Source organism: Gekko japonicus, unplaced genomic scaffold, assembly GCF_001447785.1.
Source record: "Gekko japonicus isolate JY-2015 unplaced genomic scaffold, Gekko_japonicus_V1.1 scaffold2141, whole genome shotgun sequence".
In the NCBI taxonomy this organism is placed as follows: domain Eukaryota; kingdom Metazoa; phylum Chordata; class Lepidosauria; order Squamata; family Gekkonidae; genus Gekko; species Gekko japonicus.
In genome coordinates this window covers 230,073-254,972 of record NW_015160286.1, presented here as the reverse complement: position 1 = coordinate 254,972, position 24,900 = coordinate 230,073, and the positions used below count along the sequence as shown (strand labels likewise).

Here is a 24,900-nt window from a genome sequence, read left to right as displayed (position 1 = left end):
TGGAGCAAACCTATTGGGAGATCATATGTAAGACACTCAAATATGCTGTTTCTTTTGGGGGTATTTGTCAACAAAGAAGGAACACGTTTTTAAGGAAAGACAGATTGCTGATGGCCAGGTACTGGAAGTAAAGGATAGTGCTGTGAATTGATGAATGGATTTGTAGAATACAAAACAGTGTTAATGAACAAATTGACAATGGAGAAGAATCTGTGGGAACTGCAGCTTTTACAGAAAAATTAATTCCGGAGTAAAAATAAATGTTTAGAGAATGGAAACCAATCAATATTGATGTCAAGGTTGCTAACCTCCAGGTGGGGCCCAGAGTTCTCCCAGAATTACAACTGACCACTTTGCTACGTGCTGCATTGCCCCCTATCCTGGGAACCCAGATATAAATGTTTGGCAGCTATTTTGGCCAATCTGACCACATGCTCAGCTGAGAAGAAAATAAAGCTTCTTCCTGTGGATTCAGATTCATACATTACATACATGGCAGCCTATTAAGAGCTGCCAACTCCAGCCCAGGAAATTCCTGGGGATTTGGGGGCAGAGCTTATGAAGGGGGGAATTTGGGAAGAGATTTCACCTACAATCTATAGTATACCTTGCAGTCTGCCCTCTGGAGCTGGCATTTTCTCCAGAGGAACTAATCTGTGTCATAGGGTTGCCAGCAGTGTTCCCTCTAAGCTGAGTTAGTGTGAGCTAGCTCACAGTTCTTTAGCCTCCGGCTCACACATTTTTGTCTTGGCTCAGGAAGGGATGGCTCCAGAGCAAACTCATTTATGCAGTAGCCAAATCACTCGCTCACAACTTTAATGCCAGGAGCTCACAAAGTAGAATTTTTCCTCACAAGATTCCACAACTGAGAGGGAGCATTGGTTGCCAGGTTCAATCGTTGCGCTGGCAGGGGGATGGGAGGGGCGTTCTAGGAGTGGGTGGGGATGTCACACAATGTGCTTACATCACATGGAAGTGACGTAGGCATGCTGGTGATGATGCTCTGCTTTTTGGGCAAAACTCTATGGTAAAATTGCCCTTGAACCATAGTTTTGCCCAAAATCTAGAGGGGTCGCCCACATCACCAAAGCACCCACGATGTCGCTATTTGGGGGTTGGGAGGAATTTCCTGCTGGTGGGCAGGAGCCTGCAAAAGCGGGGGATTCCCTGCTCCACCCGGGAAATAGTAACCCTACTCTGTAGACTGGAGATCAATTGTAGTAGTAAGTAGCAGGAAATGTTTATTGACTGTGGCCAAAGCCTATTACAAAGTTGGTCTAAATAAATCTAGATAAAAACAAAGGAAGAAGGTCGGACCAGAGCCAATGGGTTGAAATTAAATCAAAAGAGTTTTCAGCTAAACATTTGGAAGAACTTCCTGACAGTTCGAGCGGTTCCTCAGTGGAACAGGCTTCCTCGGGAAGTGGTGGGCTCTCCTTCTTTGGAGATTTTCAAACAGAGGCTAGATGGCCATCTGACAGCAATGAGGATTCTGCGAACTTAGGCAGATCATGGGAGGGAGGGCAGGACAGGTTGCATCAGTGTTTAGTTCTCGTGGCCTTTTCTTACACGCCCAGGGAAATGCTGATTGCCACTTTGGGGTCAGGAAGCAATATTTCTCCAGGCTACTTTGGCTGGGGATCCTGGAGGGGTTTTTTTTGTCATCTTCTGGGCATGGAACAGGGGTCACTTGGGGTGTGTGGGGTATTTGTGAGTTTCCTGCATTGTGCAGGAGGCTGGACTAGATGGCCTTAGAGGTCCCTTCCAACTCTATGATGCTGTGATTCTAAGAAAAAACTATAACCAAGATTATAACAGATTATCAGATTTTAAGTTTCACACACCACTTCTGCACTATTTTCTTGGCAGCCAGTTTTTGTAACTGTAAAGTTGCTTGCAGTTTTCTTAGGAGGGAAAAATGAAAGAAAAATTGTTTCCATCACTTACTGCACAAGGTCGAAAAGTTTCTCAGGCTCCACGGGAGGTGGGTAGATGACTTCTTCTATATGCCTCCGGTTACAGTTTGCATAGGCAGTTGAAACGTGAATGAAGGCCTCCAAGTTCTGCATCTGGCGAGCCAGCGCCAATAGCTGCTGCGTGCCCATGACGTTCAAGAGAAGGGCATGCCTGGGCAAGAAGACGTGAGATTGTTTGAAGAAGGCCAAGCGGCACAAGCTGAAAGTGTCATCCACAATCCCTCATCTCTACCAAAGACGATCTGAAACCCTTGCGACAGTCAAGGGATGCAAGTCTGGAGAAAAAAACACCCCAATAACTTGTGCTTCTGGATCTTGTCTAAAGAGGGTGGGGAATGTGTCCATGAAATGGGAAAACATGCTTCTCTATATGGCAGAAATGCACACCTGCCAGCTGTGGATCAGATTTGGAAGCGTGGGGGAACTTCTCTCATCACTTAGAAGAAGAAGAGATTGGACTGATACCCCACCCTTCACTACCTGAAGGAGTGGCTTACAATCTCCTTTCCCTTCCCCTCCCCACAGAAGACACCCTGTGAGGTAGGTGGGACTGAGAGAGCTCTGAGAGAACTGCCCATGAGAGAACAGCTCTGAAAGAACTTGTGACTGACCCAAGGTCACACCAGCAGCTGCATGTGGAGAAGTAGGGAATCAAACCCGGTTCTCCCAGATTAGAGTCCGCGCTCCTAACCACTACACCAAACTGGCTCTCTGTATACTGACAGTTCCAAATTTCCAATTAAAAAAAGGTCGCCAAGGGGACACAGGACACCAGATGAGGTCTGACTAGCATAGCATAGAATGGAACTCCTGGATACTGTTTTGTTTTGTTTTTGCCATCAAGCTGTCGCCGACTTACAGTGACCCCACAGGGTTCTCAAGGCAAGAGACCTTCAGATGTAGTTTGCCATTGACTGCCTCTGTGTAGGAACACTGGTATTCCTTGGCGGTCTCCCATCCAAATAGTGACCAGGGCTGACCCTGCTTAGCTTCTGAGATCTGACTAGCCAGAACTTTCCAGGTCAGGGCAAAACTGGATACTACACTTCTGTGAAAGCAGCCGGAAATCTCATTCATCTTTTTTACGGCCACATCATTGCGCTGACTCACATTCAGCTTGTAATCAACCACAATCCTGAGATCCTTAACATATGTCTTACTGTCAAGGCAGGCATGCCCCCACGTCTTATACAACCTGCGCATTTGAACCTCTGTGCCTAGATGCAGAATTTTGTGCTTTTCTTTGCTTCAGTTTCTTAACTTCAGACCAGCTTCCCAACCGATCAAGGCCCTATTGCATTTTATTTCTGTCCTCTAAGGTGTTAGCTTTTCTGACCCAATCCCTACAAGCCTGTAGATATTCCCATTGCCCTATCCAGCTTTCCATTTCTTATAAATGCTGTTTTCTGAATTTCAGGTCATCACTTAGGCTTTTATCCATTCATACTGGATTATTTAGAATGTTTCCTATTCGTCATTGCTATGGTTTGTAATTGTGTCTTTAGTAACTCCTTTTATAGGAATGTCACCCTTTTGGACTTCTTTCTCTGATAGATTATCTAGTCATGGAATCCTCCCTAGCATTTCATTATAAGTTTAATAAAACCAGATGTCCAGAAGGTACTTGATTGCTTATACTGAACATATAGCTTTTCAATTGCCCCACAAAGTTCCCACTACTTTCATTTCATGGAGCAAAATTCCCTATTGGTTAGGATCAGGTCAAGGATAACCAATCCCCTTGTTCCTTTCTCCACTTTCTGAAAGAGGAAGTTGTCAACAGGACCTTCCAGGAATTCCTTGGACATTCCATGCTCAGTGGAGTTTGCCTCCAACAAAAATCATGGTAGGTAAATCTCCCTTTATCATTCATTCTTGCTTAATTCTTGCCACGTTCTTTCCTTACAAAATGGTCTGTACTTTTATTTTGTGAATGCTTGGGTACTTTTGTAGAAAGGTGGGATACATTATTTTAAATATTTCTTTTACCATCTAAAAATATTATGATAATCATTACAAAAATAAAAGTACAATTCTGCATACCGTAGGTCTTATTAAGAACCTTTACGTCAGAGTGAACCTGTTCAGCTGGACAAACCCAAAGGGCAAAGGAAGCAGGACCTACTTTAATGGCTCATCAAAGCGGATGGTTGCAGCGCAGTGGAAGACGATGTTGACTTTAGAAAGGAGCTCCTGGGTGTCCTCGGGACTGATGCCCAGGTTTGGCTGGGTGAGCTCAGCATTGACAGCTTTGATCTTCTCATGGAAGTTGGGCCACCCTTCTCGAACTTTGTCAAAGACCTAGGAACACAAAATTCAACAGCTGGGTAAATGAGAAGGAGACCAGACAAAATTATAATCAGAGGCAGCATGAAATAATTTCTTTTTTATCCCTACTGATCAGGGAGCCTTATGAAATCCTCCAGTACTGAATGTCTCTCCTCAGATTTTAATATTGCCTTAAATATTTAAGGAATGGAACTGATTGCGTTGGAAGGTGGATGCGTCCTATAGTTAGAACACACACACCCATGTAAAAATAACAAACTCGTTTGTATGCATTGAAAAACATGGCTTTTATGGCAGAAGAGTGTTAAAAACATAAGAACATAAGAACATAAGAGATGCCAATGTTGGATCAGGCCAAAGGCCCATCCAGTCCAACACTCTGTATCCCACAGTGGCCAGAAATACCAGTGCCATCAGGAGGTCCACCAGTGGGGCCAGGACATTAGAAGCCCTCCCACTGTTGACCCCCCCCAAGCACCAAGATGACAGAGCATCACTTGCCCCAGAGTCCCTATCTATACCTTGTGGCTAATAGCCACTGATGGACCTCTGCTCCATATGCTTATCTAATTCCCTTTTGAAGCCGTCCATGCTTGTAGCTGCCACCACTTCCTGTGGCAGTGAATTCCAAGTGTTAATCACTCTTTGGGTGAAGAAGTACTTCCTTTTATCCGTTCTAAAAACATGGCTTTTATGGCAGAAGAGTGTTCTTCTACAAGATGAAAAAAATAAAAAGTTTCTTTGAACTCAACCCACTGTGTGCTGCAAAAACAGAGTTGTGTTTTTTGGTTAGTTTTGAAGTTGTCTCTTTTATTGCATGTATTGGGGGGGGGGGCTGTACACAATGAAGTGTACAGTTGCTCCAGGTCTACAGTTAAGGGACTGAGGAGTCAGACTGAGGTGCACTCCCCTGAAAAGAGTAGTTTCACAGCTTGGGTGTGCCCAGGGGTCATTTCGTAGAAAAAGAGCTAGGGGAACTCATTAGCCAGGGGTGGGGAGAGGCGGGGAGGAAGCAACTTACCCTCACTCTTCTCCTGCCTCCTCCTGGCTGAATGAGGGCCAGAAGCGGGGCGGCCAGAAGAAGGGGGCGGGGCTTCGTCATGTGCCCTGCCCCCCGTACCTCACCTGGGGGAACTGCGATCCCCCGCGATTCCCACCGAAATGACCTCTGGGTGTGCCGGAAAAAGATTCCAGTCTCGCCTGTAGCTAGGCTTACCAGGTAGGCTTGCCAAGTCCTCCCGGGGAGGCCCGTTCCTCGCTGCCAGTGGATCAGGCCCCGAGAGGAACCCCACCCCCAAAGTACGCAACGTGCACGTCATCAAAAAGTGACGCGACCATGCCGGGCACGCTGGGGGCGGGGCCACGGTCATCCAAGGGAAATCTCTATGGTTTTCCCTCAGATGGTCGTGGCCCCGCCCCCAGCGTGCCTGGCATGGTCGCATCACTTTCAGGTGATGTGGATGCGGTGCGCGCGCGAGCAAACCAGGAATCCCCCGCTCCAGATGAAGGTACGACTTGGCAACCCTATTACCAGGACCTCCCACTATCCACTTGCTGGTTCAGCTGCTGCTTGGCAGGGCAGAGGGGGGGACAATGAGAGGAAGGGAAGAATTTGCACAACATCACTGCTGGTGAAAAACAGGAGATGACATATGCTGCCATGACCCTCTAGGTAAAGGTAAAGGTTCCCTTAAAGGTAAAGGTTCCCTTGCTCGAAAGTCAGTCGAATCCGACTCTAGGGTTGCGGTGCTCATCTCAGTTTCAAAGCCGAAGAGCCAGCGCTGTCCGAAGACGTTTCCGTGGTCATGTGGCCGGCATGACTAAACACCAAGGCGCACGAAACGCTGTTACCTTCCCACCAAAGTGGTACCTATTTATCTACTTGCAATTTCTTGCTTTCGAACTGCTAGGTTGGCAGGAGGACCCTCTAGGATGCCCACAAAAAAACAATACATTTTTTTTTGTGGGGGGGAAACCTAGAGCATCATACCAACATGATGACATCACTTCCGGGTTTTTCCTGAAAGCGACACTGGCATAACAGCGTTCCCCCTCCTCACCTATCAGTTGTGAGCTCAGTGGCTGGCAACCGTACCTGCAACGCACAATGCTTTTTGCAACTTCCAGGCCTGCACAAGATGCAGTCCTCCATGACTTCGCATGATCCTGCCACAGAGCCATGCTCTGTTCACTTCCAGATTAAACTACTGCATGAGGCTGTGCTTAAAGAGGGTTCAAGAGCTGCAGCTGGCAGAAAACTTGGCAACAAGAGATTTGACTTGCCTAAACTAAATTAACAGACCAAAGCTGAAAGACTGACACTGGCTGGCAATTTGTTTCCAGCAACAATTCAAGTGCTGGGCATTACCCTGAAAGCCGTTATGGCCCAAGATCAGACCATTTAGAGAACCCCTAGGTGATCTGCCTCTCAGTTGCAACCAGAGGCGATGGCTGGCCACCAGAAGGCAGTCTTCTCTGTAATGGCCACTTAACTTTGGAATTTCCTTTAAAGTTTTTGAAATATACTGGGTTTGAGACGCATATAGTGATCAGCTCATAGTTTATTAGTGATTTCAGCTTAACTCTAAAACAACTCCAGCAGGGCCGGAGCCCTGCTTATATGCATGCAAAACACCACACTCCACACATACCCACGCCCCATGATAGGCTATTTACAAAATGTTACTACTTGATTGGTTTATTCCAGAGTCCTGGTTGGCTATTGTACTTGTGCTCCAAACTCAGCCAGTCTCTAGGGTGGTTCAATCAGGGATGATTCAATACCAATACATAACAGTTTCATTTATTATTTTACACACAAAGGGGTTCATTTATTTTATTTAAATAATGTCTAGCCCACACCTCTCAGCCAAAGTGGCTAGCAAGGTCAGTGATCAGCCTCCTTGTCACGGCTCAGGTGGGGTGTCATCTGACACTGCCACCACTCTGGATTTAGGTTCCCTTGAGAAGACCCAGAGCACCCTCCCAAGACTTTCAGACCTCCCTTTTGGCCGAATAATAGGCGTGAGGACCAGGTAGAGTATAACAAGGAAAATAGTTTATTTTATAGGAGGTCAAACAACAAGGTGCAGAATAATAACAGTAAGTGGTGAAAAGAAAAGAAATCAAATGCCCTAACGCGTCTAAATATATACTGCCCAGGGGTGGGGAGAGGCGGGGAGGAAGCAACTTACCCTCACTCTTCTCCTGCCTCCTCCTGGCTGAATGAGGGCCAGAAGCGGGGCGGCCAGAAGAAGGGGGCGGGGCTTCGTCATGTGCCCTGCCCCCCGTACCTCACCTGGGGGAACTGCGATCCCCCGCGATTCCCACCGAAATGACCTCTGGGTGTGCCGGAAAAAGATTCCAGTCTCGCCTGTAGCTAGGCTTACCAGGTAGGCTTGCCAAGTCCTCCCGGGGAGGCCCGTTCCTCGCTGCCAGTGGATCAGGCCCCGAGAGGAACCCCACCCCCAAAGTACGCAACGTGCACGTCATCAAAAAGTGACGCGACCATGCCGGGCACGCTGGGGGCGGGGCCACGGTCATCCAAGGGAAATCTCTATGGTTTTCCCTCAGATGGTCGTGGCCCCGCCCCCAGCGTGCCTGGCATGGTCGCATCACTTTCAGGTGATGTGGATGCGGTGCGCGCGCGAGCAAACCAGGAATCCCCCGCTCCAGATGAAGGTACGACTTGGCAACCCTATTACCAGGACCTCCCACTATCCACTTGCTGGTTCAGCTGCTGCTTGGCAGGGCAGAGGGGGGGACAATGAGAGGAAGGGAAGAATTTGCACAACATCACTGCTGGTGAAAAACAGGAGATGACATATGCTGCCATGACCCTCTAGGTAAAGGTAAAGGTTCCCTTAAAGGTAAAGGTTCCCTTGCTCGAAAGTCAGTCGAATCCGACTCTAGGGTTGCGGTGCTCATCTCAGTTTCAAAGCCGAAGAGCCAGCGCTGTCCGAAGACGTTTCCGTGGTCATGTGGCCGGCATGACTAAACACCAAGGCGCACGAAACGCTGTTACCTTCCCACCAAAGTGGTACCTATTTATCTACTTGCAATTTCTTGCTTTCGAACTGCTAGGTTGGCAGGAGGACCCTCTAGGATGCCCACAAAAAAACAATACATTTTTTTTTGTGGGGGGGAAACCTAGAGCATCATACCAACATGATGACATCACTTCCGGGTTTTTCCTGAAAGCGACACTGGCATAACAGCGTTCCCCCTCCTCACCTATCAGTTGTGAGCTCAGTGGCTGGCAACCGTACCTGCAACGCACAATGCTTTTTGCAACTTCCAGGCCTGCACAAGATGCAGTCCTCCATGACTTCGCATGATCCTGCCACAGAGCCATGCTCTGTTCACTTCCAGATTAAACTACTGCATGAGGCTGTGCTTAAAGAGGGTTCAAGAGCTGCAGCTGGCAGAAAACTTGGCAACAAGAGATTTGACTTGCCTAAACTAAATTAACAGACCAAAGCTGAAAGACTGACACTGGCTGGCAATTTGTTTCCAGCAACAATTCAAGTGCTGGGCATTACCCTGAAAGCCGTTATGGCCCAAGATCAGACCATTTAGAGAACCCCTAGGTGATCTGCCTCTCAGTTGCAACCAGAGGCGATGGCTGGCCACCAGAAGGCAGTCTTCTCTGTAATGGCCACTTAACTTTGGAATTTCCTTTAAAGTTTTTGAAATATACTGGGTTTGAGACGCATATAGTGATCAGCTCATAGTTTATTAGTGATTTCAGCTTAACTCTAAAACAACTCCAGCAGGGCCGGAGCCCTGCTTATATGCATGCAAAACACCTCACTCCACACACACCCACGCCCCATGATAGGCTATTTACAAAATGTTACTACTTGATTGGTTTATTCCAGAGTCCTGGTTGGCTATTGTACTTGTGCTCCAAACTCAGCCAGTCTCTAGGGTGGTTCAATCAGGGATGATTCAATACCAATACATAACAGTTTCATTTATTATTTTACACACAAAGGGGTTCATTTATTTTATTTAAATAATGTCTAGCCCACACCTCTCAGCCAAAGTGGCTAGCAAGGTCAGTGATCAGCCTCCTTGTCACGGCTCAGGTGGGGTGTCATCTGACACTGCCACCACTCTGGATTTAGGTTCCCTTGAGAAGACCCAGAGCACCCTCCCAAGACTTTCAGACCTCCCTTTTGGCCGAATAATAGGCGTGAGGACCAGGTAGAGTATAACAAGGAAAATAGTTTATTTTATAGGAGGTCAAACAACAAGGTGCAGAATAATAACAGTAAGTGGTGAAAAGAAAAGAAATCAAATGCCCTAACGCGTCTAAATATATACTGCCCCTAGCTCACAATCTCCAGTGGCCTTAGACTACTCAACCTTCCCTCAGGATGAGGGTCTCTTCCCTGCAGCAGCCTTCCTTCTGGCTCTGCCCTCTGGGAAGAAGAACAGCTTCTGCTCTGGCACCAGTTCTTTTGTTCCCCAGCTCTCTTTTTCCCTATTGGTCAAAATCGGCACCAAAACTTCCCAAGGCCTTCTGGGATTTGTAGGCCCAGCCTCCCCTACTGATAGCCAGGCTCCTAGGCCTCTGGTGGCACAGCTCAGATCATGACACTCCCCTTTGGCATCCACCCACAGCTAAGCCAGCCGGGGAGCCTGGCAGACAGCTGAGGAGGGCGTTTGGATGGGGTTTTTCTTTCCAATGATTCAGTGGAAAGGCAGAAACAACAAAAAAGAGAAATATTTTTTTTTTCCTTGCTGGGGATGCCCTTTAATAGTTCAACTAAATGTATAAATCTCAAAGGAATAAACTTTTCCCCCCTGTATGAAACCTGATTCCAAACTTTCCCATCGTTCTCCTAACCCAAATCATACTGGAACTCCAGCCCCCCGTCCAGCTTCCAACTTTTCCTTTTATCTACAGGCTCTGTTCTGTTCCATGAGGAAGGGGGGGATACTGCTGCACCCATAATCCCCATTGCCTTCCGGCCCACGTGGTCTCTCTCCCAAGAGTCCTAGAGCACCTACTACCTCAAAAAGGCGCTGCTTGGGTGACAGGTGGCTGGGCTAGAAGTCAAGTCTGGACCACAACCCCCTGTAAATCCCATGTTGGTTTCTTTCCTGGACCCCGCCACAACAGTTAAGTCTCCCTTCATCCCTGTGTCAAGGTTGTGTCAAGGTTTTGAATCCAGTTGGTACTGCTCTTAAAAGATTTTTATAGCTACCAGATCTGTTCTAAATACTGAACCTGTAAATATTTATATTTTGATAGAATGTTTGTACCATAGCCTTTTTCTGTTTACAATAAAAATTTGAATGCTAAATCGCAAAAAAAAAAAAAAAAATCCCTGGAAAGGAGGACAAGAGGAAGCTGTCCTCCCCACCCAGTCCTGATTGCAAGAAGCTGGGAGCTGACCTGAACTTTCATGGCCAACCCTTGGTGATATGCTATCAGAGGGGCACAGCTAGAGGTCATTGCTTAACATAAGAACATAAGAGAAGCCAATTTTGGATCAGGCCAATAGCCCATCCAGTCCAACACTCTGTCACACAGTGGCCAAAAATACCAGGTGCCATCAGGATGTCCAGCAGTGGGGCCAGGACACTAGAAGCCCTCCCACTGCCGTCCCCCACCCCAAGCACCAAGAATACAGAGCATCACTTGCCCCAGCCTGAGAGTTCCTATCTATACCTTGGGGCTAATAGCCACTGATGGACCTCTGCTCCATATGCTTATCTAATTCCCTCTTGAAGCTGTCCATGCTTGTAGCCGCCACCACCTCCTGTGGCAGTGAATTCCAAGTGTTAATAACTCTTTGGGTGAAGAAGTACTTCCTTTTATCCGTTCTAATTGCTTTGTTGGTAAGTGCATTTGGTGTAATTCAGTTGAGGCTACCCCCCCCCCCCCAATTTATCCTGATGGCAATTAAGGACATTCTTCATCGAATCATGAGTTGACTTCGGGAGTGGGTAGTAGTCAGAAGTGAATATCTATTCCAACTGAACTGCATTTATGCTAGCCTTTCCCAAATGCTTCTCTAAGGATTGGCTTCAGATGAAAAGTCAAGGGTCAGAAGAAAACATGAAAAAATAATGCTTACATAGGGACTCTCCTTCCCCATTTATTCTCATTGCTCTAATTTTTCTACAGCAATGTTTCTTAAATCTTAATAGCTAAAGCAACTGGCAAATGTATACAGTTTAGAAAGATTTATTGCAGCTACAAAAATAGTTCAGAAGGGGTTGGCATGATCTCTTTGGTCTATTCCTGGCTGAAAGGGCTTATTAAATATATCCCAGTTGTGCTTATGGCTGAGAAATCTGTCCTCCTGGTAAGGTTTGCAAGAACTTAGCAAATCCCCAAAAGTTGCTTTTAAAATTGCTACCTCAGCAACTTCCTCCCATTTTGGGGATGGCTTTTCAGCAGCAGCAAAAGAGAACCTGTCTCCAATTACGTCTCTGAAAAGTTCATTCCAAGCATAAGGGTACTGTGCTCATGAAAAATATCTGCCGTTTAGTCAGTCCAAATTCCATGCACAAAGTCCCTGAACTATGCAATGAGTATAAAAGCAGAGAGGCCCAACTCCCTTTGGTTTGAACGTAATTAGGCCATGAATTGCAAGCATCATCAGTAAAGGCTCAGGAAAAAAGGGTTCCCCCCCTCTTGCCCAAGAGTTTTAAATTGGCTTGTGCTTTTCGTTGCAGAGGCATGTTCTCTGCAAAGGTTGGGATTTTAAAATTTGCTTTACTGCTACATTTATAGTATAGGGGAGTCTTCCTGCATGAGTTGCTGCCACCTTTGACAGAATGCCGAATTCTAGACTTGGACAGTCCCCCCCCCCCCAATCTGCTTTTTGTAAATGTCACATCTACAGGAGGCACATTCTGCTAATGGGGTGTATATGGAATGACTGGCCCCACTGATTCCTTGACTCATGGCTCAGAAGCCAGGACTCATGACTCAGATTATGCACCCGCTTAAAAAAGAACTACCTTAATTTCAGTCATCCGTAAACATACACTAACACAGAAATTGCTTCCTGGAGTTCCTAGATGAAGAATTCAAGGGTTCAAGGTTTAAATCTCAAGTTAAATCAGAAGCCGAGGGCCATTTTCAGGACCAGGAAACTTTTATCAAAATCTAGTTAAAACTTAGAATCCTAGGATCCTAGAGTTGGAAGGGACCTCCAGGAACAAGGTAAATCTGTACACCATGCACATTATTTCCAAACCTTCTGATAGCATCATTAGTGCGCAGGGGTGCCAACCTCCACGTGGGGGTTGGGGATCTCCTGGAATTACAAATAACGTATTTATTTTTTGAAAATATTTATTCCCCTTCTCCTGGAGAAAACAGCTGCTTTGGAAGGTGGACGGCACAGCATCACACCCTACCAAGGCCCCTCCCCTCCCTACACCCCACTCTCCCAGGCTCCACCCTCAACTCTCCAGGAATTTCCAAAGCTAGGGTTAGCAACCCTATCAGCATAACATTTGCAGAGTGGACACATTTTAGGCATCTCATTTTTCAGAATGTATTCATGTCTGTACTACTGTTGCATAAGGCCCTCCACTTTTTTGGGGTGGGGCCCCCATACTACACAGGACATGGAAGTCCTGTTCCAACCATTAAAAATCCTATTCAGCCACTGCTCCCATTTTTTCCCCAAGTGAGTTTCCACAGTTGGGGGGGGGGGAAGAGGAGGAGGAGGAGGAGGAGAAGAATGTTGCATTTCTCAGGGAGCTGCACCAGGAACCCCTGTGCAATCACCCCTGTGAAGCAATGCAACGTTCCTCTTGGACTGGAGACGGTGAACCTCACTGTGATTGGGTGCTGAACAAAGGAGAATTCAGAAAGGTTAGCACTTGTCTTGGGAGCTTGCCAAAGACAGAAATCTCATTGCTGTAGACCTGTTCCACATGAAATAATTTAACTAACCCTGAAGGAATGAGAAAGCATACTTTCTATCAAACAAGAGGAGATACATTCAGGGCTATTTTTGGGCAGGAACGCACAGGAACAGAATTCCGGCTGGCTTCACAGTTGGCCACGCCCACTACAGCCAAAATCTCTGTGTACGTGGCTACAGAGGGAAGGCCTGGAGAGCAACCCCCCCCCGCGACTCCGAAGTGGGTGGGCCGGGGGGGGGGTCCTGGAAGGATCGGGGAGGCATTTAAATGACTCACTGTGCCTTCCCCGGCCTGTCCAAGGGCCGGCTTGCCTGGGCTCCCCGCAGCTGCAGGGCACTCAGGCAAGCCAAGGGAAGGCATGGGGGTGTGGCCTAATATGCTAACAAGCCGCACTGTCAGGGTGTGGCCTAATATGCTAATTAGTTTCTGCTGTTGGGTGTGGCCTATTATGCTAATGAGTTCCTGCTGGGCTTTTTCTACAAAAAAAGCCCTGGCTACATTGATGCTTAAAGTTACAGGCAACAGGATGGCGCCCATCTGTCACTTTAACTGTACATGGCTGCTATGGATGACCCTGATCTGGACAGCCCAGGCTAGCCCAATCTCATCAGATCTCAGAAGCTAAGCAGGGCTGGCCCTGGCCAGTATTTGGATGGAAGTCCTCCAAGGAACACCAGGGTCATGACACGGAGCTGGGCAATGGCAAACCACCTCTGAACATCTCCTGCTTTGAAAACCCTACAGCAGGGGTGGCCAGACCGCAGCTCGGGAGCTACATGCGGCTCTTTCATGCATATTGTGCGGCTCCTGGCAGGGCAGCTGGAGAAGTGAAAGGGAGGCATTCCCTTCCTTCCTTCCTTCCTTCCTTCCTTCCTTCCTTCCTTCCTTCCTTCCTTCCTTCCTCTTTCCTCCTCCATCTATTTGCTTTCTTTGTTTCTCTCTCTCTTTCCACCTCTTTCATTCTTTCCACCTCTTTCTCTCTCTCTTAGACAAATATTATTAGCAAACAAATAAAATTGGAAAAATAAATATCATTATCGATATCTGTTTTTACCCCTTTTGTTTTTATTTTTGGCAGTGTCATTTAATGTTAATAAAAAGTAAATTTGCATATTTTCCATAAAAACGTGTGTGTAATATTTGTTCATGACTTGTGGCTCTCAAAAATCTGATGTTTATTCTATGTGGCTCATGCATTAGGCACGTTTGGCCACCCCTGCCCTATGGAGTCACCATAAGTCAGCTTGACTTTTCACCACCATGGGCTTTTATACTGCCGATGAAGCGAGCTCTCATGCAGAAAACTTCCTGCTGGAACACATTTTTTTTTAGTCTTTAAGATGCCACTGGACCTCTGTCGGAGTCTTCTAGACCAGTTACGTGCACTAAAGAAATGTCTACTAGGCTAGCTGTTGCTGACTAATACCTTAGAGCCAGCGACTCGCAAGCGGGAAAATAAATGGACTTTGCACAGTTCTGCTTGAGCAAGATCTTGAGCAACGCCTGGTGCTTTTCTCCCTGCATATTATAGTGCCCAGACATCAGTTGCACAAGTTCTTGCGGGAGCAGAAACACAAGTGGAACACTTCGCGGAAGCATCTATCACGGCTTCCACTTGCTGAAGAGCTCTAACACAAGAAAAAAAATTGCACAGAATCCAGCCCAATACTTAGATTTCTGCAATGGTGGTGAAAGTGTGCTGGTAATTACTATTGAGAATAGTTAGATAGATAACAAATAAATTATAAATCTATAATGGAGCCTTTGAATATTCTTTTACTACTACCTTAGAAAGACATACCAACATAGGTCTTAAAAAGACACACCTTCATAACAATTACCATATAGAAACAATGTCAATCTGGTTTCTGGTACGTTTCTCTTAGTGTCAGCACAAAGCCGTTTCCAAGCTTCTGTACATTCACATACAGTCCTCTCAAGTGTCTTTCACAGGAGCACCTTCAAATATCATGAGCACAATTGGCAATTGTTATGAATCTATGAAGGTGTGTCTCTTTAAGACCTAAGATAATAGTAAGAGTATTCAAAGGCTCCATTCTTAGATTTATAATTTATTTGTTATCTAAATATCTAAAGTTAAAGAGAATATAACTATTCTCTACGGTAATTATTTTTGCTTTGTATATGTACTATATCCGTAGTTCTCCGGTTTTGGCTGGTAAAGCTTGCTCACGCATAAAGTGTTTGTGGGGTGGGTGCTCTTAGGGAGTCTAAGCATTTCTTATAAAAGGGACAAGCAGGTAGGGGAGAGCCTATGCCAGGGGTGGACACAGGGTGTGTTCAGACGGGGCGTTTCTGCCGGCATAAACTGCACCGGTTTGAACTGGTGCAGTTTATGCCGGCAGAAATGCGATCACACTTACCCTCCTGTCTGCGGATCCCTCCGGTGGACGCCTGCTCACACGCTGCGGGCGTCGGCGGTTTTTATTTTTTTTAAAGGACAGTTTGAGAATGCGCATAGGCAGCCATTTACAGAATGGCGATTTTTGTGCATGCTCAAACCCCCCCCCCCCATTACATTTAAACTTTAAAGGTAAGGACTTACCTTTAAAGTTTAAAGCCCAACCTGGCCTCCCTGTAGTCCCGGACTCCTCCGGGTACTTAAAGTAAGGGCTTTTTTTAAATTTTAACAAATGCTCAGGGCGAAGCTTCGCCTGAGCGCATATTGCTTGGTTTTTTAAAAAAATGGCGGGGGAAAGCCGGAAGCCTCAGGCTTCCGACGGAAATGGCAAGGCACCGGTGGAAGCGATCAGACGCCGGGGTGCACCGTTGCACTCAGTTTACCACCAGTTGGGACCTAGTGGCAGAGTTTACCACCAGTTGGGACCTAGTGGTTTAAAGGGATTTACAACGGTTAGGGACGGGAGGCAGATGTTTGCCGTGTGAACGCCCGTAAGTACACCGGTTGGAACTGGCACCCTAACCGTTGTATATCCCCCGTCTGAACGCACCCTGTGGCTCGGGAGCCACATGTGGCTCTTTCACATATATTCTGCAGCTCCCAGCAGGTTGGCTGTGGAAGTGAAAGGAAGGCATGCCTCCCTGGTTGGTTTTCCCTTCCCCTTGCTTTCCTTCCACCTCCCCCCCATCCTTTCCTTCCTTCCTTCCTTCCTTCCTTCCTTCCTTCCTTCCTTCCTTCCTTCCTTCCTTCCTCTCCCTCCCCCTCCCTCCCCATCTAAAGTTAAATATCATTACCAATATCTGTTTCTACCCCTTTTGTTTTTATTTTTGGCAGTCTCATTTAATGTTAATGAAAAAGCAAATTTGCATATTTTCCAATAAAAATGTGGGGGTTATATTTGTCCATGTCTCGTGGCTCTCAAATGTCTGACATTTATTCTGTGTGGCTCTGACGTTAAGCAAGTTTGGCCACACCTGGCCTATGCTCTGTTGGGCCTTTCTTTCTCAAGAGCCGTTGTGAGCTTGTGCTCCAGAGACAGCCACAGACCATCACCCTATCAGGAAAGAACAAAAGACAGAATGTGAAAATAGGTGAATGTTGTGGGGAAAAATTGTTAGAGACTAGCACAGATTATAAAAATTGGCTGGATAAGGTCCAAAGCACTCAACATCTTGACTCTTTCCACTAAAAGGCAGCAGGACGGCCGCAGCAGGGTTTAGCTTGCAGCTAGATGTTTCCAAAACAATTATTAACTCAATTAGAGTTTGTTAACGGAAACACACGAGGGAATAGCTGTTCGAATGAGTTTCTAATTATCGTTGCTTTCGTAAATGTTAGCCATGCTCTTGGAAGACATGGTATAAAGAGGAGGGGGGGTCAAACATCTGGCCTCAAGGAGGAATGAAGGCTGTGGACTCCCCTCCCCTTCCCTGAAGAGCTACATTCCTTGCCCGAAGGGAAAATCTTAGGATATCTAAAACCAAGTGGAGTCTTTCCCGCTCCACAAAGCATGCAGGGAACGCTAAATTCAACAATATTTCTGCAGTCTGTACTCTTCCTAGAAGCTTGTGTGCCTGCTTCGGTGACACAACTCCTTGAAAGCGGATTATTTCTTTCAACATTCCTGCGTGGGTTTCTTTTGAGCTTAGAGCTGTTCTGTTGTTTTTTTTAAATGAGCAATGAGGCTTATCCACAGATTTGCAAAACTATACATTCCAAGTGCAACAGGACTTGGGGTGTGTGTGTGTCACACCTGCCTCTCCGGGCACCTCCTTGTGAGCTACATGAGCTGAGTCCATAATCCTGGCCGGTCGAACTCTGCCCCAGATGACCTTCATCGGGCATTACAGGCTGTGGCTGGTTGGCTCAGACTGAGCCGGCTGAAACTCAACCCAGCAAAGATGGAGGTCCTGGGCCTGAGTCGGATCGGTTCAGGGTTGGGGCTCCCACTCCCGACCTTCGATGGGGTGCCTTTAGTGCCGGCATCGGAGGTTAGGAGTTTGGGGGTGCTCCTGGACTCCTCTTTAACGATGGAAGCCCAGGTGGCAGCCACTGCCAGGTCGGCCTTTTACCATCTTCGGCTGGCTTGGCAGTTGGTTCCCCTCCTTGACCACGATGACCTGGCCACAGTGATCCATGCGACGGTCACCTCGAGGCTAGACTACTGTAACACTCTCTACTTGGGGCTGCCTTTGTCGCAAATCCGGAAGCTGCAGCTAGTGCTCTAGGAGGGATCATATTCAGCCTGTGCTGAAAGTGCTGCACTGGCTGCCAATAGCGTACCGGATCCGCTTCAAAGTGCTGGTTCTTACCTTTAAAGCCCTGTGTGGCCAGGGTCCAGCTTACCTAAGGGACCGCCTTTCCCCACATGTTTCCCCAAGGGCACTATGGTCAGGGAGTCAACATCCCCTGGAAATTCCAGGCCCCAGGGATGTTAAATTTGCTGTGACCAGAGCCAGGGCATTTTCGGTGGCGGCTCCTACCTGGTGGAGGGAGCTCCCGGAGGCGATCTGGGCCCAGTGGGACCTTTCTCAGTTCCGCAGGGCCTGTAAAACGGAGCTCTTCCGCCAGGCTTTTGAGTAGGAGCCACCGCCACCACTATTTCATCACCGCAATGTATGCAGCATTACACCACTACCACCATCATGTGGTTCCATCGGGGTGCGAGGTGACCCTGGAAGGAGAAGGGATGACAGGCTATTGGAACGTTGCTGTTGGATTAAGATCTATTCCAGTTTGTGATAAATGAAGCACTGACACTTTGTTGTTTATACTATATTATTTTATTTTATGCTGTTTTAATCTGTTTTAACTATGGCACTCATGCCTCATTGTTAGCCACCCTGAGCCTTCGGGGAGGGCGGGATATAAATCCAATAAATAAATAAATAAATACATATATACATACATACATGCATGCATGCATACAGTTATAGCCAATCACACTTTATCCTTGCCCCTCAAAATTAGTTGCAGGGGTAGAAGTGGAGGAAAAGAAAGGATGCATCTATTTGGTGCTCAAAAATGTGTGGGCTGTTTAGAGCCGGCCTGTGCAACTTGTGATGTACCAAGGCAAATTCTCTTCCCCAGTTTGAGAACTGACCACTTTTGGTGGATTGGCTGGGAATGCAAAAGCAGGGAATATTGTGGAGTCCCTGAAAGGCCACGGCTTGGCGTCAGCAGGGGTGCCTTTTGTTTAGTGGGTCATTAGTTGCAGAGGTCTGACCCACATCAAAAAGGCATAAACAAAACTGTGGGCAGCACACGCTATATTGCAAAGCAGGCAAACAGGATTTTGCTGCTTGGAGTTTATATACTTTTGCATAAATATGCACACAGGCCTCTGGTCAAACTGACGGACTGTTGTGTGCTTTCAAACAGAATCAGTTTCACATAAAAGGTGACAGTGAAAATAACCTTTGAAAGATACTATCATGGAGTACGTCCTCAAAGGCCAATAAAAGAAGCCACTTTGAATGCATTCCAATCTCAGTTTCTTAAGACTCTGATACGTCCTTGAGAGCTGAATCACAAATTTAAAAAAACCTGAGGCTGTCATCTTAAGACCTTGTTCGACAGCTCGGTAGGGTTGCCAGGTCTGGGTTGGAAAATACCTGGAGACTTTGGGGGTGGATCCAGGAGAGGGTGGGGTTTGGGGAGGGGCCTCAGCATGGTATAATGCCAGAGAGTCCACCCTCCAAAGCAGCCATTTTCTCCAGGGGAGCTGATCTCCATCAGCTGGAGGTCAGTTGTAAAAGCGGGAGATCCCCAGGCCCCACCTGGAGGCTGGCAACCCTACAGCTGGGAGAAGAACTGTGCCACACTTCACAAGATGTGCAAAAAAGTCAGTCAGCCACTGGTGACAAAATGGGTTTCTCCCTTACAGTCCCAGTTTCGAAGTATATGCTGAATCATTGTCTTCATCACTTCATCGGCACTCTACAAAGACCAGGTACCTAGAAACAGTAACTTGGTGTTTACCATATGTGGGGTGTGTGTGTCTGTGTGTGAACAGCACGCGATGTGAATTTTAAATCATATCGTTAGTGAAGCATTGAAGTGTATTTTCCACTAAGTCCATGGGCAACCATTAGACATATCTGCAGGATCGTCTCTTACCAGATGTTCCAGTGTACTAACTGTGGTCTTCACGCTGCCACCTGTTAGCTATTCCCACACTTCGGGTGGCCCATCTGCTATCGATCAGAGTCCGGGGCCTTTTCCATCACGGCCCCGGTTCTGTGGAACAGGCTCCCTGAAGAGGCGAGGGGTGCCCCTTCATTGAAGATCTTTAGAAGGCCCTGCAAAGCCTGCTTGTCTGCCAGGAGCCTGCTGGGAAATTTGCCCCTAAGCTAAACAACCAGTCTGCCCTGCGCAAGTCAGATGAAATGATACACTGTGCTTTGGTGTAGTGGTTAAGTGCGCGGACTCTAACCTGGGAGAACCGGGTTTGATTCCCCACTCCTCCACTTGCACCCAGCTGGATGACCTTGGGCAAGCTGTAGTTCTGATAAGAGCTGTCCTTGAAAAAGAGCAGTTTCTGGAAAGCGCTCTCTCAGCCCCACCCACCTCACATGGTGTCTGTTGTGGGGAGGGGAAGGGAAAGGAGTTTATAAGTCATTCTGAGACACCTTTGGGTAGTGAAGGATGGGGTATAAATCCAATCTCTTTTTCTTCTTCTTTGTTCTCTTGCCTGGATTAAACTGTGGTTTGGAGTCCTGGTGTGTAGACAAGAGACAAACCACAGTTATATCCAGTTCAGATGTCAGAACTCAGGGGTCATTTAGTAGAAAAAGAGGTGCAGGAGCTCATTAGCATAATGTATTAGCATACCTTATTTGCATTTGCCACAGCTCCTGACATCACCAGAAGTGTGTCAGAAGGCAACACCCACCGCTCAGGCTCCACTGGACTGTTTTGGATTGCTAGTTATTGGGGGGGGGGATGTGCAGATCTGTCCTCGCAGAGGAGGGAGAGCTTGTACCTGAATAAAACTTGGTCTTAAAGGTGCCACTGGACTGTTTTGGGCCCGGGGGGGAGGGGGCGGGGCTCTGCAACTTACCTGGCTGCTTCTTGCTCTGACTGAGGGCTGCTGGGAGCAGGGGGTGGGGCTTGTTGCATGGGCCCGCCCCCTGGGCTCTTTACTGCCGGAGCTCTGCTCCTGTGCGCTCCTGCAGGAAATGACCCCTGTCAGAACTAACTGCTGTCTGCTACATACCAGGAAGTCCCTAATCTTTGCATTGCACATGGGGAGGGAGGAGGGGAAGGGACCAGGCAAACCCAGTTGTTCAACCCACTGAAAGTAGCCCAAACTATTTCATGTTCTGAAAGCAATGAACTGAAGTTTTGTCTGAGTCCCTCCTGAATTCTGGATCATCAGCCCAAATGTACAAAACTCATAATTTAGGCCACCCAAATTTACAGGCTCCCCAAGGACACCAGGGATTATCAATGTGAGCTGCTAATAACACCACGGCAGCCTTTCAAACAGTAAGAGGGTTTAAAAAGAAAGCTTCCAAACTAAATTCTTAAAGGGATCATTAAACCAACCATTTTTACACGTCTAATTTCAGTACAGTAATGCTTCCTTGAACTGATAAGTTGGACATTTTCACATCAATTGTTATTATTTAAAGATTTTTTTAAATTTTTCCCCCCATAGATGCAACTAATTGTCGGAGACTGTACCCACATGTTCCAGTTCAGCCTCTTCAAACAAGATGTCTTATTTTATATACAAATATAACCATACCACCAGCATACCCCGAGGGGGCCCAGGGAGCTCTTGGAAGAAATCATGATAGTGGAATGCTACCAATCACCACTGTCAGATCAGCCAGTCACACCAGGTGCATCGCTGTGATTTTATACCACTTGGCCAACACTGAGTGGGAACAGGAGTGAGAAGGTATCCTAAGAACAGCTGGCTAGCGCATAGCAGCTGAAGTGAAACAACTCCTTGATTTTGATCATTTTCTCAGTTTTCCCCCAAAGTGCTCAGGGAGGCATGCATGAGAGTTACCCCCATTTTATCCCCACAACAAGAAGAAGAAGAGATTGGATTTATACCTCGCCCTTCACTACCTGAAGGAGTCTCAGAGCGGCTTACAAGTTCCTTTCCCTTCCCCTCCTCACAACAGACACACAGTGAGGTAGGTGGGGGTGAGAGAGCTCTCTCTCGAGAACTTGTGACTGACCCAAGGTCACACCAGCAGCTGCATGTGGAGGAGTGGGGAATCAAACCCGGTTCTCCCTGATTAGAGTCCGCGCTCCTAACCACTACACCCAAAATGGCTCTGAGAGAACTTGTGACTGACGCAAGGTCACAGCAGCAGCTGCATGTGGAGGAGTGGGGAATCAAACCCAGTTCTCCCAGGTTAGAGTCCGCGCTCCTAACCACTACACCCAAAATAGCTCTGTGAGGTGGGGTAAGTCAAGAGTATCTGACAGATCGAAGCTCGGCAGTGAGCAGTGAAAAGTGCCATCAAACTGCAACTGCCTTATGGCGATTCCTCACGGGGTTTTCAAGGCAAGAGACATTCAGAGGTGGCTTGCCTGCCTCTGCATAGTGATCCTGGTCTTCCTTGGTAGTCTCCCATCCAAATACTAACCAGGACTGATCCTGCTCAGCTTCTGAGATCTGATGAGATTGGGCTAGCCTGGGCCACCTGAGGGCCTGGCAGCAGCCTTTCATAGTAGGTTTGTGCCCCTAACATTGCAGAAGCAACAGTGACACAAATCACAACCCCTGCAGCTTTAGACAACAGTAGCACAAGCTTGGAAGCAAAAAATTCACTGGGGAAGAAGAAGAAGAAGAGATTGGATTTATACCCCGCCCTTCACTACCCAGAGGAGTCTCAGAGCTGCTCACAAACTCCTTTCCCTTCCCCTCCCCACAACAGACACCCTGGGAGGTGGGTGGGGCCGAGAGAGCTCTTGACAGAAACTGCTCTTTTTCAAGAACTATCAGAACTATGGCTTGCCCAAGGTCATCCAGCAGGTGCAAGTGGAGGAGTGGGGAATCAAACCCGGTCCTCCCAGATTAGAGTCCGCACACTCAACCACTACACCAAACTGGCTCTCGACTGTCGGCTAGCTCCTTTTCCCTTCACTCTTCGCTGCCACCATCTGAGGCAACTCCGTCCGATGGCAAATGTGGTCTCAGCACATTCTCTCTCGCATTCTGAGAGGAAGAGAGCACATGGGAACACAAGGCAGAATCTGTGGCTGGGAGAAGGAATGTGTGGGCACCATCAGCACAGTGCAGTGTCGTGTTTCCGTGGCTGGGGGGTGGGGGTGGGGAAGCAGAGTGCGGCACCTCTGATGTTTGCCAGTGTCCTCCCTCTTTTTCTGGCTCCAAGTTTGCCCCTTATTGAGCCGATCAGGCTCCTGCTTGTATGTGGTCCCTTTCCCATGCTGCCTCGATCAAGACAAAACTGAGAAGGTTTCCGGGGGAGCGGGGGAGAAGACAGTTCTGGTGAACTTGAGAAGCTTCCAAAGTTTCATGTCATTGTGGCTGGTTCTAATAAAAGGCATTTCTGTACTGACTTGAAAGGAAGACGACCTTTAAAAAAATGTTGTTGTGGTGGTGAAAAGCCCTGTCAAGTCACAGCCGACTTACGGCAACCCCATAGGCTTTTTAAGGCAAGAGACGTTCAGAGGCTGTTTGCCATTGCCTGCCTCTGCATCACGACCCGGGTACTCCTTGGAGGTCTCCCATCCAAATACTAGCCAGGGCTGACTCTGCTTTGCTTCCGAGATTTGATGAGAACGGGCTAAACTGGACTATCCAGGTCAGGGCCAAATAAATGTTATAAGCAAAAGAAAACTTATTATTGGACATAACTGTAACTTGTATGCAGATTTAAGATGAACACTGTCTTTTTCGGATGGCATAAATGTGGGGTCAAAAAGCAACTAGTCTTGCACGGAGTAAAGACTGCACAGGGACGGTGCTTCGATTGTGGAGACAGATCTTGGTTGTGGAAGAGTACAGCTGCAAACGTCTGCTGTCCACCCTGGAGAAGCCCATGCAGGGGTAATTTCCTGCAGGAGCACACAGGAGCAGAGCTCCAGCAGTAAAGAGCCCAGGGGGCGGGCACATGCAACAAGCCCCACCCCCTGCTCCCAGCAGCCCTCAGTTAGAGCAAGAAGCAGCCAGGTAAGTTGCAGAGCCCCCCCAGCCCCCCCCCCCAACAGTCCAGTGGCACCTTTAAGACCAGGTTTTATTCAGGTACAAGCTCTCCCTCCTCTGCGAGGGCAGATCTGCACGTCCCCCCCCCCAATAGCTAGCAATCCAAAACAGGCCAGTGGAGCCTGAGTGGTGGGTGTTGCCTTCTGACACACTTCCGGTGATGTCAGGGGGGGTGGGATATGCAAATAAGGTATGCAAATAAGTTATGCTAATGCGCTCCTGCACCTCTTTTTCTATGAAATGACCCCTGTCCATGAGGCAGTTCCTTCATATGCCAACATCACTGAGCCCCTCTTCCCTTCCGCACCCCACGACTGCCATAGAGGAGGAATGCTAAGTGGAGGGGGGGGGAGTAGAGAGGTCAAGTCTTTCTTGATGACCTCCTCAATTCCAGTGTGGAGTGAGCAGTATGGGAAGGGACAAAATGGTAGCTGCATCCACATTGTTTGGGGGAAATACAAGAACTGGTTATGAGACCGAGCTGGATGCTTGATCTCCTGAAGCCAGAAAATGGAAGTGAAACACTCAAGCTGAGGGCATGTGGATAAGCGAACAGAAAGCCCCAAGGCTGCTCTGGCAATGAAATCCAGGCCAGGCCACCTACACTGTTTCACCAGGCAGGCAGGCAGTCTGTCGCTTTTGATACAGGCTGCACTTTTGGAAAAGAATGCAGCTCTTGAACAAAACTAATGGCTAACCTGATCTCACCAAATCTCGGAAGCTAAGCAGGGTCAGCCCTGGTTAGCGGACAGGAGACCAAGGAATACCAGGGTCATGATACGAGGGCAGACAAAGACAAACCACTAGTTGCTGTAGATTTTCCGGGTTGTGTGGCCGTGGTCTTGGCATTGTAGGACGTGACGTTTCGCCAGTAGCTCTGACTGGCATCCTCAGAGGTATAACACAGAAAGATGGAGTACTCTCTGTGTCAAGGTGAGAAGGAAAAAAAATGGTAGGCAGGTAATTTATATCTACTCTAGAAGGTGGGGTAGGGCTGAGTCATTGTCTTGTAGGAGCTCCCCAGGCTATGAACATTGCTAATGGAGGAGCTTTCCTGAGGAGGTTCTTTTGTATAGGGATTGTTTCCTGAGGAGGTTTCCTGTTTCCTGAGGAGGTTC

General features: G+C 47.6%; 1 protein-coding gene across 1 annotated transcript in view; it reads right to left on the bottom strand.

Annotated features, from left to right (window-relative positions):
- LOC107114318 (fatty acyl-CoA reductase 1-like) overlaps nt 1-24,900 on the bottom strand; it is a 156,462-nt gene that overhangs the window by 37,145 nt on the left and 94,417 nt on the right. Inside the window, exons 3-4 of the mRNA XM_015415766.1 lie at nt 4,102-4,277; nt 1,948-2,127 (exon numbers count right to left, since the gene is read on the bottom strand). Of these exons, the coding sequence (XP_015271252.1) occupies nt 1,948-2,127; nt 4,102-4,277 (356 nt within the window). The remainder of the gene's footprint in view (nt 1-1,947; nt 2,128-4,101; nt 4,278-24,900) is intronic.